Here is a 15,635-nt window from a genome sequence, read left to right on the forward strand (position 1 = left end):
CATTGAATGTGACATGTAACAAGCAACACTAATTTACAAAGGATGTGAAAGAGTTCACCGTTTGACGGAATGCCACATAACTATCGGGTAATCGCCCTCTGAACTGGTGACAATCGGACTGGCCTGAAATTCTCATTATCGTCCACTCCTCAATAAAATCCAACTAAAATGGGGTCATTGTATACAGTGGTACTGTATTACCCCGATGAGAAGCAAGTACGTCCCCCACTCTCAGCCAAGATATTTGTACGTGGACCGGTTTGACTACGGGCTGAAGTTGACGATGTACTCCTGACGGAGCCATTGGGTTCTTCGCCCGCTCATTGACCAAGGTGTGGTGACCTGGAGACAGTGACCGGGTTAGCACTAGCTGGTCGAAGGACATATTCTAATGCGTCCATTCGCAACTTCTCATCTTTCAGGTACAACCTATTCACGTGGACCAAGTCTTACCCAGAACCTCCCCTTACGTAGCGTGGGGTACCAACCCACCGCAGATTCAAGAGATGTGTGCGTGGTAACCAGATATCCTACACCACCCCCAGATCTCAGAACTGGTTGTGATGCTGCCCATTCGCAATAGGTTTAACCGCCGTCATGCCCCTTTGATTTTGCCATTCAACGCCACCATCGGGACACAGGCCTCAAATTGAGGGATGGGCGACAATGATTATTTCAGACCAATCAGAATGTCACAAGCCCAGAGCGAAATCACCAGACAGTTATATGGAGTTACACCAAAAGGCTGACCCCTCACTTCATTTGTAAATAGGTGTTGGATATTTTTGTCACATTTAATGGACCCAGTCCAACAATCTCTGGAGGGACCTTCAGTGCGGCAAATCGAATAGGTTTTTAAAAGTGAAAACAAAAAGGTCACTACACAGTAACTAAAGAATACCAGGTGTGGATATTGGGACACCCTAATCCTAGAGCCAAGAGCCGCGATAACCGTCGTTTTTTTTATAGTACAGATAGGCAGAGTACCGCTATCTCATTACTTGAATTGGCAGATTTCAATCAAGAATTTACAAATTTGAGCAATATCATGCCTTTTTAAAACAATTATGATTGAACTATTTGCGCAAGGCTACATGATACGGCAGGAATGACAACAAGTGCGATTGTACACGGTATATGAAGTGCAGACTCATGTACACTGTACTTGCCCTATTGTATTGACGGCATAACAAGAGTACAATAAAAAATCCTGGCATGGTAGACTGTGAACCATATGGCTATCAAGGTGGTGATTTCTTACAATGTCATAAATGATTACATAATAAATTAATTTTTTATCAAGTAGGGTACCTGTAGGCTTAGGATTCCCAAAGTTTCATTAGTCTAAACATTTTCTTTGGCTCGGGGCTTTCCTGGCAGCACTCAATTGGCTCTTTAACAGCGTCTTGGCTCTTGGCTCTCAGATTAGGGCATCCCGCAGATATTCCATTCTACAATCTTTACTACAATAACCAGATTTACAACTTTTTAGATCACATACTACAGAGCACAAACCACACAGTTTAGGTTTTAAAGGGCCTGCTCATGGTAAAGTAGAATCACAGAAACTATCCTCAAATGAGCCATTGAATGTGACATGTAACAAGCAACACTAATTTACAAAGGATGTGAAAGAGTTCACCGTTTGACGGAATGCCACATAACTATCGGGTAATCGCCCTCTGAACTGGTGACAATCGGACTGGCCTGAAATTCTCATTATCGTCCACTCCTCAATAAAATCCAACTAAAATGGGGTCATTGTATACAGTGGTACTGTATTACCCCGATGAGAAGCAAGTACGTCCCCCACTCTCAGCCAAGATATTTGTACGTGGACCGGTTTGACTACGGGCTGAAGTTGACGATGTACTCCTGACGGAGCCATTGGGTTCTTCGCCCGCTCATTGACCAAGGTGTGGTGACCTGGAGACAGTGACCGGGTTAGCACTAGCTGGTCGAAGGACATATTCTAATGCGTCCATTCGCAACTTCTCATCTTTCAGGTACAACCTATTCACGTGGACCAAGTCTTACCCAGAACCTCCCCTTACGTAGCGTGGGGTACCAACCCACCGCAGATTCAAGAGATGTGTGCGTGGTAACCAGATATCCTACACCACCCCCAGATCTCAGAACTGGTTGTGATGCTGCCCATTCGCAATAGGTTTAACCGCCGTCATGCCCCTTTGATTTTGCCATTCAACGCCACCATCGGGACACAGGCCTCAAATTGAGGGATGGGCGACAATGATTATTTCAGACCAATCAGAATGTCACAAGCCCAGAGCGAAATCACCAGACAGTTATATGGAGTTACACCAAAAGGCTGACCCCTCACTTCATTTGTAAATAGGTGTTGGATATTTTTGTCACATTTAATGGACCCAGTCCAACAATCTCTGGAGGGACCTTCAGTGCGGCAAATCGAATAGGTTTTTAAAAGTGAAAACAAAAAGGTCACTACACAGTAACTAAAGAATACCAGGTGTGGATATTGGGACACCCTAATCCTAGAGCCAAGAGCCGCGATAACCGTCGTTTTTTATATAGTACAGATTGGCAGAGTACCGCTATCTCATTACTTGAATTGGCAGATTTCAATCAAGAATTTACAAATTTGAGCAATATCATGCCTTTTTAAAACATGATCATGATGGCTTTGTAAACTGAAAACAAATGGGTCACTCACACTGCCTTAAGTTACTGTGGCAAACAAAATGACACTTGTTCCATTGTACAATCCTTACTCCAATCTTTTCAAATCACATACTACAGAGCACAAACTACAGTTATAGACCTAAAGCAGGCCCAGGGGCTTTAGTCCTAACTTGAAAAAAGGTCCTTCTCAGCTGAAAAATTGAATGTCCAAATATTGTTTGTGCTGTCTTTCAGAATATTCTTCATGCTCAGGATGTTGTGTCCAAACTTTACCATCCGAGGATCTACTGGTGAACCAAAGCTGAAATAATGATAACAACTGATTAAGAGTGAAAGAAAATGAGGGTTACCCATTCAATTGAAAGGTGTCCATCAATCATGATGTTTTCAAGATGTTGTACCGAAAGATCGTCATATCGAATACTCAAATTACTTTTGTGGCATTATCACGGGAGACTGGTTGTGACTTTGTCCTTGAATTTTTCATGGCAGGAAATTAGAATCATGTACCACAGACTATCCTTCCGTGCAACAATGTCATCATTAGGATGATAGTTGCAGTCACAGAAGGGTATCCTGAGCTTGCCTAGGCCTCAGCCAGATCAGCCATATTTAGACCTATACCACAAAACACAAGTTCTGCTATAAACAATCAACAAACCGTTGTATATAGTCAAAGACGCCTGGACATCACTGGGCAATCTTGCATCAACATTGTAGATTCCCTTATCTTTGTCTTCAGTAAGATATTGCTGCAGTCCACTGATCCCAGCTGAGAGCATTGGTAGTGGTGTTGGAGGGCCAACCCTCCCCATCTGGATTGGTCTTAGCTTGTTAACCAGGAGGACGATTGTGCGGTATCAGTCTTGATCACCTGTGCTATTTTCCAGTCTAGTTCATGAGGTGTTGGTTGCTGGAAAGACCAATAGTATTCATTTAATTTAGAGTTTTGAATGACCAATCCTCGATTTCCGTTTCTCTGAAATTTTGAAAGGTCATCCTCTCCTCCCTTGGTTTTTTTATTTCTGAAGATAAAATCAAAACTCAGCCACCTTGTAAATTTGGGACAATTCAAATTCCAATTTAATACCGCAAGGGAGTCTTGGCCATAGCCAAATTCCTTTTAATCTTCTACAAACATTGTGTAACTTGGCACAACCTACATTTTACCACCAGGACTTCTTGACTGCATCCAAAATTAAGGTCTTATGGTCTGGTGTCATAACTTTCAACGCCAGTCTTTCCAAAAAAGCAACCTCAGCGTTTCTATTCATAAAGCTGGGTGGAGTTAAACAAGATAGACAGTGACCTGCCACAGGTCTCATGCCAACTTTAAGGTTCAAACGATGGGCCTCTGGAGTTCAAGCAACTAATCCACAGAAGCTCTGGTACATATGTTGATGTGTCGTCTTCCCAACCTGCTGTCACTGTCTCACAAAGTGCAATGATTTGAAGCCCTAACTAGCACACATCACAGGCAAATGGAATAATTTCAAAATGCATGCTTACAGCAGAGGGTACCTGTACTTGTCACTAAACCACCTGTCCTTTTACTGTGTGGTGCAGTCTCTCTTGGACAACCTCAGGGACAAAGTTCATATTTATTCAAACTGAAAACTCTTAATACATTTAAAAACTTACAGGAAAAGCCTTCAGTTTCCAATGGATCCATCTTCAGTCCTGCCATTGGTGACTTTGGCAACATGATAGGGATTGTCAATAATCTTAGCTTGGTTCAGCCCCAGCTCTTGTTCACAGCAGGCATTCCAGGGGTGACAAGTGTCTCCGAGCATCCATGCAACGTGATGGTTTCTCCAGGCCCCCGTGACACCCAAGCCCAATGATCTTGAAACCATGCTGAAAAACAACACGAACCATTTAAATAATCATAAATTTGTTGACAATTTTACATAAAAATTCGGACACTTTGACATCTGGAAGCATCCATCCTATCATCGACTGGCTACTGATATCTCATCCTAGCAATTGCTAGGTAATTGCCTAGCTGTGGTGGTTACCTCGTAGATATGTTCCCAGGCGGCACAACCCTAATTTCTGTCCCTGTTGATAATCTTTCACTATCACAAGTCCAATTATCACTATATGAGCAGTTTTCACCTAAGATCACAAGCAAGCACTTTTTAAACTGCAGAATTACAGCAGAATGAATGTCACAAAACAAAGAGACAGGTAACTTCACGGCACACAGGCCTCCACCTCCTTTGATGGACAGTTTGCCTGCATACTTGAGCCACGCCAAACCAAAGTGCTCCATCTACCTGATCAAGTAGGTTGCTGAATCTCCCTTGGACAGCCTTCGTGGGAACCATGCCCTCTGTGATCTTGCTATTAGGCTGAAAAGAAACATCAAGATTTATCATAATTAATGCAGGCTATTACCGCATGCAAGAGTCTTTGATATCTCGCTAAGCGTACATCCTTTGATTGACTGCTTTCCAATCTCCTCTGTTTGAACATCATCCTCATTGTCTTGCCATGGGAGAGGGTTTGAGCCCTGTTGGTATCCTTTTCTGATACGGCCAGTGGTTAGCCACTAGCTTGATAAATTAAGTGGGTACAGATTGCCTCCTCGCCACGCACTTGGCATGTAAGAAAGGAATATAGCAAGTAAGGAGCATCTCATATAGCAAGTCTGGCTGGCCCATTCTTTATGGGTAACACAATTAACTTTTTCTAAAGTTGTTTATTACATCATCAAATATCATGCAGATTCCACACCAACCTTGTATCCCAAGACAGATTCTTCTCGCAACAACATTTCCATTTCAAATGGTATTGTGGTCAGCAAAACCCAGCCAATGTCGCAGCAAAGAACTGTGGTCCTTGGTAAATTTTGTTAACGGGCCATGGCTTGTCAGTAGAATGACGATGCCATACCAAATCTGAATGCCTTCATCTCCTTCCCTGTTAATGTGGGTCATCAGGTGGAGGGGCTGAAAAAGATAATGGCTCTCACTTAACTTTTGATTCTGAATGGTAAATTCTCCATGGCACTCGCGGCAAATGGTAACCCCAAAGTTATGGGCCTGGCTGCCTTATTCTAATTATACAGCCCCAGTTCTTAGGCTCCGGATCCAGGTGTGCATTGCCAGGAGCTCCGCAATCACTCTGGCAGGGTTGCTATGCCTAAAATAAGCTGAGGAAAATTTGTCCTGGGCAAGGGACAAATTGCTGTTGAGAGGCCTCTACCTCCACAGCACTTTTTTCAAGAAATGCTTTGGAGGCAAAATCCTGAATTTTGAGGCCCGAAAACTAACAGTGAGTAGCTTTCCACATCAAGTTCTTCTGCCAAAGATTAAGCTTTATAAAATCAGAAGAGTCATTTAACACCAACAGCTTTGAAGTAAAGAATTTCAAGATTGAGGTCCAAGGCCAAGTTTTATGTTTCAAAGGACACATATCGAACTCTGTGAATTAAGAAGCAGTCATCCCTCCAGTCCACATACCAGAGTTTCTGGTTGTTTATGATCACAATGACAAGGATATTGTGGGTTCAACTCTCACATAATCTGCGCCACCTCATCTCGTCCTTGAGCAAGGCACCTTATACTTCATTGTGTCGCCCAAAGATTGAGGACACTCAAAAATCTCTGTCAATGTAAACCTATGTCAACTCATCCTGATATTTTGATGAGGAGACCCTAGGCTTCTACTGATCAGCACATCTGGGAAATTTTTAACTATGGAAGCACAAAAAGGGCCTTGTCCAATCCCAGTTTGATTATGAATCACTGTATGAAATATCAGGTGGGCCAAATTTGGTATTTATTGTAAATTGTCAGTCAGGTACTCATCTGGAAATACTGTTTTTTTCAGTTGAGTGATCCCTTCTTGGCTTTGTTGCTCTCCAGGCTGGGAACGACCTTCCTCTAAGCAAAGCTTCCTCCGCAACTGTGCTTTCAGGCAACAATGGGCATCACCAATAAACTTGATCGTTTCATTGCTATAATCAAGAAGATGGAAGAATATTTACAATGGGTAGTCTTGTTTAATACATCCAAGACCTTTTCAACTTTTCCTTCGACCAAGCTCATTCCTGAAGACTAGTGTCAGACATTTTTAAGAATAGCACAATACTCAACATCTTCATCTTCATCTTGGGTAGGTGAACATTGGGGACTTAGCCCTAAATCTTGTGAAAGTAAAAATCTGGCAAGGGGGGTCTGAGCATGGGGTCCCCCAGAAACATATGGGCCACATATTTTTTCCTGACATCTGGATTCCAATAAATACACTAGGCTGTAAAACCTTTGCCTATGCTGCTGCTTGAATATAGATGGTTCGCGAAAATATTCAATATCAGCCATTTTTTTCACAGGAACTTGAGGAAGCGCAAGTTTTACAACGACAATTGACATCACCCTTGTCGAAAGAGTAGTTCTTCTAAATAGCTTTTAAAAGTGCGACCTCAAAAGAATTGTCTTCCTCTAAATAATAAGAAATATAGGCTTCCAAGTCTATTTCCACATGGATGGGCAGTATTTTAACGTGGATGGAGGGATAAGCTACAGAGCATCACAATGCACTGAACTGAATAGTGAATGCACTGAATGATGCACACATGATGCACATATGATGCACAGACATTCAAGTTTTTTAAGAGTTTTCAGCTGCGAATTTCAAATGCCACACCTACATTCTCGCCTCAAAATCGACGAAAAACAGAATAGAAATACGAATGTTAACTGCTTACCAATGGTTATTCTGTGTGTTAATTCCTGAATAGTTTACTTATCCAATTCGATCTACAATTTCCAGGAGGCGAGATGCCATTTCAGCCACAAGACGGCCACGAGAAAAACGAAACGTGTCACGGGATAAGCTCGCGAAAAACCGTTGTAAACGGCAGATTTCAACCTGAAAATCAAAAGGAACGACTTACAATGACGAACAACAAGTTATATTCACTAGTTATCAAGTTTGGAGCTGTCAAACCAGGCTGATTTATGATCGAAAACGACCATGAAATCATCATCACTGTTGCGCGAAACAATGTATTCATCTATATCAAGAACTTGCCGTCGTTCGAAGTTACCGTTTTCAAAAATCCCTTGTATATGATATCGTACAAATACTTTTTCACAGTATTTGTTCCTATAGATGTAGAAATTCACAAAGAACCTCAAAATAAGTATTATTGGTGCTAATTCACAAGGATGATGAAGGATTTGATCGGTGTTTCGCGGCCGATTTTTGCTCCGAGCATGTGACGCGACCTGGCGCATTGCGCATTTCGAGAAAAAAACATCACGCTAACTTCTCCGACGGAAAAAATAGGGAACAAGTTGACTAAAATGAAAATGAATGGGCCTGTTATGGACACGAGATCATAAACAAGAATTCGGACATAAAACTTCTGTTATTTACCCGACAAAAACTGTCTTTGAGGACCAAAAATAACCACGAAATGTCAAAAGTTTCCGAAATGTATATCGTCTGCGTCCACGGCGTGCAGGCGTGCGGGCGTCACGTGATAGCAATGACGCGATGTCGTTGGTTGGAAACAACCAAATATGGTCCTCAAATTTGGCGGGGTATTGGGTCCACAAACCAACCCTCAAAATGGCGTTTTTTGGCTTTACAAACCACGTATGGGTCCTGAAACTGACTATGAATTTAAGATGATAATATCTCTGGCAAAGAACGCTGCAATGACCCTGTTTTTTTTTGTTTTGTGAGAGTTCATTCACCCCTACCCCCCTACCCCCAAACCTCATTGGGCGGGTCCATTTTCCCTTTCCGTTGCAGATGCGAAAGCTATAAAATGGGATAGGAGCCGTATCGGCTTTCCTTCGGCAGCAGATGGAAAAGCCATAAAATGGGATAGGAGCCGTCACGGCGCCATTGTTTATAGCACATCCAGAAAGAACATCTGCATCTAGGGGTTGTCAAGCGGGGTCGGGGTAGTGCGGTGCATAGGCCTACTCAGGGATTGTTTCATGATATCTTTTAAAGTCATTACATCAAAACCAGGCGAAAAGATATATAAATATATAAATACGCAGCCCTATTGAACGAAGGACAAGAGAGGAAGACATTGTAACAATCTTACTCGGCCACAATTGTTCGGTACTATCGCAACCTTACTGTCTCAGAAAAGAAGGAGTATTGCCTCAAATGACTGACATGGAGACATTTTCACAACCTACCTCTTTCAGAATTGTAAGACATGCGATTGAAATCTGCGCCTTCGCCTTGCAATAACAGAATAAGGTTTGTATAGACTACAAAGGATCATGGCCAGAAACAAAAATATATCGTCACAACCGAGCTTTCCAGTGTATACTGTTGCCTTCCTATACAGAATGTCTCTGAAATGGATCTGCTGGTTGGCACACCGTTGCAAGCTGGTTGGCATACCGTTGCAATCGTTCGATGTTTCTCTCTAATTATTCTTGCAGTCTTAGACTGTCTCGTCCCGAATAAGCCCCATCTCGTCAGGCTCATGAGCTGCCATCATCTTTTGCCGTATGGTCCAGAAAATATATCCATAGTGCCTTGTTCAACAAGGGCTCAACATGTGAACATCCTCACAATCGATGCCTCTCGCATCATTGAGACATGCTGTCCACTTTGCTATGTACAGGACATATCAGAAAGGATCGACAAGGCTTTCAAAACCAAGGACCTGACATGGAGAAATCATCACAACCTAGCTCTCTCGCACCAGTTGTAGACGTTTTAATATTCCTTGCTATATACAGTCCTGGTCCATCTTTTTCTGTCCCCATATTCGTCGCCTGCTTGTCCACATTACCAATCTCTTAGAAGCCAGCCAGTGTGTCGGGAAGCTAAGATCCCAGCTATTTCTTGATCTTGCGGTGGTATGTTGGGACTTGTCTCCTCGAGGTCCATCTATGTCTGTCCCCATAATTATCGCCTGCTTGTTATCCCCGTGACCAATCTCTCAATGAGACAGCCAGTGTGCCAGGGAACTAAGAACCGAGTTGCTCCTTTATCTCGTGGCAGTATCTTGGGACTTGTCTCCTCGAGTCTGTCCACAGTTTCGTCGCCTGCTTGTCCACATGACCAATCTCTCAAGGAGCCAGCCAGTGTGGCAGGGAACTTTGGAACGAGATGCTCCTTGCTGTGGTATGTTTTGACTCGTCTCCTCGATGTCTTTCTATGTCTGTCCTCATATTCGTCGCCTGCTTCTAGTCACAACTGTGTTTTTGGGACGTCTCTTGAGCAGGAATGGGGCTACTAACACATTGTGCTCTTAAAGACAGCCACAACCCTGACGGTGAAGTCCCTGGATGTGACCCAAGATATAGTGCCACAATCAAGTCAGATCCACATAGCATCTTGTCCCAGATGTGCCATAAGCTATGGAGACAGAATCAAGTCAAGTCAGATCTACACACACAAGGGAGAATGATTTTTGATGAATTATCACCAATGTAATGAGGGGACATATAAAATTTACACTTTTTGTAGAATCGCTTGCCAATCTAATGCTGCCAGCTGGTTAGTGCCCTAGGATCAACTGGGGATGATGTTTCACTGTAATATACTGTTCATACTGGAGAAAAAACATTCTCATGTGCCAGTTTGTCCTCTCTTCTCAACTGTTGATGCTGCTTACTGTTATGTATTCATATTGAAGAAATACCATTCTAATGCCACAGGCAGTCTCTGTCCAGACAAAAGTCATATATGTGGTGTTGCTGTGCGACTGACATGTTCATACGGAAGAACTGCAGGGCAATTACTATTCAAAACATGTATTTGTATGATTTATTACTTGCAAAATTTACACTTCATGCAATATCATTGAACCGACTAGAATGCATATGCGAACGAGAGAGATCAAAATACATTTCATTGATAATCAAAAAAAGTCCTGCATGGTGTGGAACTAATTTTGCCCCCTGGAGAATTATTCCTACCACAAAATAACGTTCGTTGAGGAGTGTAGCATCAAACATGATGATCCCCACCCACCCTGACCCACATCGACTGACCCCACCTGGAGCATATGATATCAGGTATTGACTGGATATCAATTCATGTGTGATACAGCACCCTCTGAGTATAAAGCAATGTTTTATCACTGTATGCGCAAAGCCCCTAAATCTTGGCTCTGGTCATACTTTCATGTTCATCCTAGGAGAAGTAACCCCAGAGAAACACGCCAAAGACCAAAGCCATCACTGCACTGACGTCGACGAACGTCTTCCATTTTGGATTCTCCATCACGGCTAAATTCCGTAACTTCTCCTCCATTTTGGATTTGTCTTCCTCTCAAATGTCATCCTCTTCTTCCTGTAAACCGCACACCAAGTTCCAGGCTTTTCTCAGTTTATATGTTGGACGAGCCTCTGCAAAAACGAAATCGAAAACAGGAGAGTTACTCAAGTTCGCAATATCATAAAGCAATAATGCTGTAAAGAAGCTACTGTACAGTGCTGAGAACGATAGGGTACTTGATGGAAAACATTTAGCAATGCGGGCTATTGTTACACGGACTATCAGCCCTAGGACTACTCTCCCTTGCACACCGGCAATTGTTGCCATTTGAACTGCGCACGTTACAGTTTTATTTCCCGCGAATTCTCAAAGATCACAAGACCTGCTAACGTGGATTGGATATAACATCGGTACTGCGCACGTGCGTTTGTTTACAGTTTCATTTCCCGCGAAATCTCAAAGATCACATGACCTGCTAACGCGGATGGATATAACATCGACAAATTCAAGATGTCAGCCTCCATGGCTGGACGTGCCCTTTTAAAAAGATCACGTTTATTACAAAATTCCCTTCAAAGTTGGTATTTTTGGTTTGATATATGATATCCTTGGTAATCTACTGTCTTTGTTCCATGAGTAGGAGGCCGGAGATATCGTATTTCCTCAGTATTGTTGAAAAATGTTTGATATTGACATTTTCTCACAATTTCTGCTCTGTCGCCAGTGTCGGTGTCACTGTCACTGTGCACTGCCAGTGCCACTGTGTTGTGTTGTGTACATGTACTCATTCTCTCGTGACTTGGAGACATGTATGTTATTGTTTGTGCACCTTACCTTAACATGAAATGAATAAGGTGCTCTGCCAATGAAAGCTGAACTTACGTTTCATGATAACAAGGCTATCAGGCACTCCTTATCACTATCAGTCTCTGAATCTGTCGTCTGGTGGTATAATAATAGAAGCCCTTACACCAGGCGGAGGAAGCCACTGCTGGCCACAACCAACAAGCAGCAAGCAAAAGGCCGCATGGTGACACACATCATGTTCTTTTGTTCGTTGTGCCTATATTTAGGTTTGTTTGGACAAGCAGTGGCTTCCTCCGCCTGGTGTAAATAAAAGTGTCTTACTATACTATTTCAAGTCATGCTTGATGAAAATTTTGTTGTTTCTTTGCAGACTGCCAGACATGCCACTTTAGTTCAACAGTCAGAGTGCTTAGGGCAGCTTCAAATGAATCAAACAGAAGAGGTTTACCGTATGTTTTAACTATCCCTTCTTCCCGAAGTGTTTGTTCTTATGAGCCAGTCCGTTGCTTGGTTTGATTGGTTTGTTGTTAAATTGAGTGTTGACAAACTTAGATCAAACATAGAACATGGAACAAAGGTCAAACATAGAACAAAGGTCAAACATAGAACAACTGAGTTCAACCTTTGGTATCATGCACAAAAATTTAGTAACATTTGTTGTTTCAGGAACCTATCGATTACTGTCAGCGATGATGGAGCTACAATAATGTGCTGGCATCCTGAACAACCTACACCATATGAACACACAAAGGTAGGCTGGTTTCTTGATCATTTTCCAAGAAGTCCTTAGTGATCCACTCACAGCAATAATAGCAATTACAATACTTTATTCGATATAACTTACAAGTATACAAAGGTTACTTTCAAAGTACATCACCCCTTATCATTGTTTCTTTTTCAGCCCATCATCAGAAAAGAGAGTGATATCACAGAGGTAGGTGTTAGCAACTGATGTAAGCGAGGATTATGGCATTGATAGATAGTTTCAAAGGGAAAATTTGGCAAGATTGTGTGTTTGTTTCGGGCAGGGAAGTTGGAGGATGTTTAGTGTTTGACAAATATGTATGTAAATATATGAGGGAGAGAGATCATCTTTCACCTGGTTTGACACTGTGAGCATGAAATTTTCAATCAAGATATTCCAGCTTTGCACACGTTGATTGATCTTTGTTTTCTCCTCTTTAGGGTGATTCTGTGCTGAAAGTTCAACTGCTTCATCAGGATGAACACAGATACGAACCAGACGGCCCAAGAAAGTTTGAGCTGATGAATATGTTTTTCACAACTAAGCACAGATGGTTTCCTCCGTAAGTACCATGAGCCTTCATGTTGACTGTCAGTTTGTGGTCTTTTTTTGGCAACCAGTCTAGAATCTGTTATATTCTGTGTGTTTTGCTGAAATGTCCATTCTGTATGTTGAGCAGCATTTCCCAAAAAAGAGCAGAGTTTGAGAAAAGGAGCCTGTGACTTGGTCTTGATGACAAAGGACAAAAGATACTTTCACAATTTACAGAACTTTCTGAATTTTTTCTTTCTCTTTTCAGGGGTTCTAAAGCAAAAAAGCGCAAAGCTCCATTCCCCCGTTCTAGAGAGAGTATATGAGACTCTGTATTAAGACCAAATCTGAACAGAAAAAAGAGAACATCCAGTCTGCTTTTCTGATGTTCAGGAGGAGAACAGTGTTTATGTCTTGAAGAATCATCAGTTGGCATTGTGTGTGTTGTTTGCTCATTAGAAGTACATGAAAGTGTTTAATAGATACCAGTCCTGTAAACTAAATAAATTTGTATCTAAGTATTGAGAGAGATGTGTCTTCCTTCCATTATCTGTAGTTTCTGACTATTTCCAGTTTTTCTTCAAGTTCAAAAATCTTTCAGAAAAGCCATTCATTTGGGACTGGTGACAACACATTCACATCAGTTGTGACTGGCTGTGACAGAGTAGGTTGTTACTACAATTTGCTTCATTGTAACATCACCCTACCTTGAGACCAGTTGTGTTTGCATGTTGTATGAAAGGGAACTGGTTGTGACGAAAAATTCGATTCCATTAGGTTGGTTGTGACAGAAAATCGATCCCTTGTGCAGGTTTAGTGTGTCTGGGCTCTTGTCAGTTTGGGATGTTGGTCACAACCACACTACTCTTGTCATATTCTGCTGGTTGAGACATTTATCTTTTGTCATTGATAACTTGTTATTAGTCCAGACGTTGATAAGCTCGCTTTCTTGTGAACAGAGCCCCAAGAACCTCTGTTGCTTTCCTCCCAGCACCGAAAATTATCACATAACCTGTATGACCAGCAATAAAAGCAAGGACCATTAAAATACTACCAGAAAAAAGAATCCATGTGTAGACCTTGGGAATGGTGTCCACCAATCTTCCTACTAAATTTGTATGTGCAACGTCTCCTAATGCCCAGCAAGCATATATTAGATAGACAAGTTCCTTTACCCTCCCAATAATGTCTGAAACCCAACATATCAGACTTGGAGATTTCCCTGACAGGCCTATGGCGAGAAGGATACAACCAATGCAAAATGGTAACAGATGTTTCCCACTGCATACAAGAAAGGTTGTGCCCAGAATGTTGCACATCACCATGAGAAACAAGGAGACCGACGCCCCGAACCGTCTCTGGAAGTAGATCCCAATCAGAGCCCAGGCTACGTACGTCGCCGTGAAGAGGGTCGTCAACAAGGTCGCATCCTTCTTGTCAAGATCCATGGAGGTGAGCACGTACGTCTCCAGGTAACTCTCAATGGACAATGTCGTCTGCCCGTCTCCAACAAACTGAATGATGGCGGCAATCCCGAAGAAAAAACACACGTTAAATGTATTTATTGGCTGTTTTGTTATCCTCAGTTCATTTGGTTCTTCCTTTAGGAAACATGGCCCGATGCGAAGTGCAAGGAAGAAGACGATTGTCCCTATGATTGCTACAGGTGTCCCCACAATTGAACACAACTTGAACAGACTCCATTTTATCTGAACGACATCGGGAACATAGACAACTTCGACGTGTTCATGATGGAGAAGACTAGCATTCTTGTGGTAGATTGTAGTATTTATAGGTTCCGTGAGATTTTGGATGCGGGTGCTGTTGTCGCCGTGGAACCGGACTTTCGCTTGGTCCCTGACGTCTTCGTCGGTAAAGGGATAGGACAAGGGCGGACTAATCAGGAACCCTAAATACATCCCAAATGTCAACAGGTAGAGAGGAGTCGCTTTATGTTGTCTCCAGAGGGCTGCTATGGAGATTGTTCCACCTAGAAATAGATGATTATATTACCAAAAGGGTCGTGACAAATGCGACATTTAAGGACTGTCATTCATTGGTTCTATCGAACGATAGAACCGATCAGTTTGTCAATGATACTTGACCCTTGCGGATGTGTATCCGGCAACGTTGGTTGTGATGTCACTACTATTAGGGACGGGCTGCAGATGACGAAGTGTATGCACGAAGGTTGGTTCGTTCTGTTCTTAGTATTGGGAGCTTTGAACAGCTTCTTGACTGACTTTAAATGGAATGTGCTCACTATTGGCACGGGTGTCGGACTCGAACTATCAATGTCATGATATGCTTTGTCTTACCTGCCCAAACAACTGCCGTGGAAGCTCCTTGCGCAAAAGTAACTGCGCAGAGACCGAAGATGCTCTGACAGAAAGGGAGGGCGAATAGGGAGGCGGCGTACAACCAGGAGACGATGAGGACAAGAACATGAAGCAGACGATATGGGAAGCGGCTTAGTGCGGCCATCACGCCCACACCCATGCACATGCCCAGGGCCTTGCCGGTGAATATCCATGAGATGGTCCCAGAGTCGGTGCCTATCAGGTGTTCAAGATCGAGAAGGATACTGCCTAACATCACTGGGAGGATGCCCTGTAAGTAGTAGCGAGGAGATTGTTATGACTCATTGCTTTCACTATATACTCCAAAAATGGTACTGCCC

At 42.6% G+C, this 15,635-nt stretch overlaps 1 protein-coding gene and 1 long non-coding RNA gene across 2 annotated transcripts; one reads left to right on the plus strand and one right to left on the minus strand.

Moving 5' to 3' along the window:
• Nucleotides 1–3,373: 3,373 nt before the first annotated feature.
• On the minus strand, nucleotides 3,374–5,618 carry LOC135491093 (uncharacterized). The gene is made up of 4 exons (XR_010447778.1): nucleotides 5,405–5,618; nucleotides 4,941–5,015; nucleotides 4,303–4,518; nucleotides 3,374–3,574 (listed from the first exon to the last, which is right to left on the minus strand). It is a non-coding gene; the product is annotated as an uncharacterized LOC135491093 (long non-coding RNA).
• Nucleotides 5,619–11,351: 5,733 nt separating this feature from the next.
• On the plus strand, nucleotides 11,352–13,482 carry LOC135491325 (large ribosomal subunit protein mL42-like). The gene is made up of 6 exons (XM_064777104.1): nucleotides 11,352–11,449; nucleotides 12,050–12,128; nucleotides 12,346–12,430; nucleotides 12,581–12,613; nucleotides 12,865–12,986; nucleotides 13,224–13,482. Exons 1-6 carry the CDS (start codon nucleotides 11,383–11,385, stop codon nucleotides 13,279–13,281), a joined length of 444 nt encoding a protein of 147 aa, XP_064633174.1. The 5' UTR covers nucleotides 11,352–11,382; the 3' UTR covers nucleotides 13,282–13,482.
• Nucleotides 13,483–15,635: the final 2,153 nt, after the last annotated feature.

Source organism: Lineus longissimus, chromosome 7 (assembly GCF_910592395.1).
Source record: "Lineus longissimus chromosome 7, tnLinLong1.2, whole genome shotgun sequence".
Classification (NCBI taxonomy): domain Eukaryota; kingdom Metazoa; phylum Nemertea; class Pilidiophora; order Heteronemertea; family Lineidae; genus Lineus; species Lineus longissimus.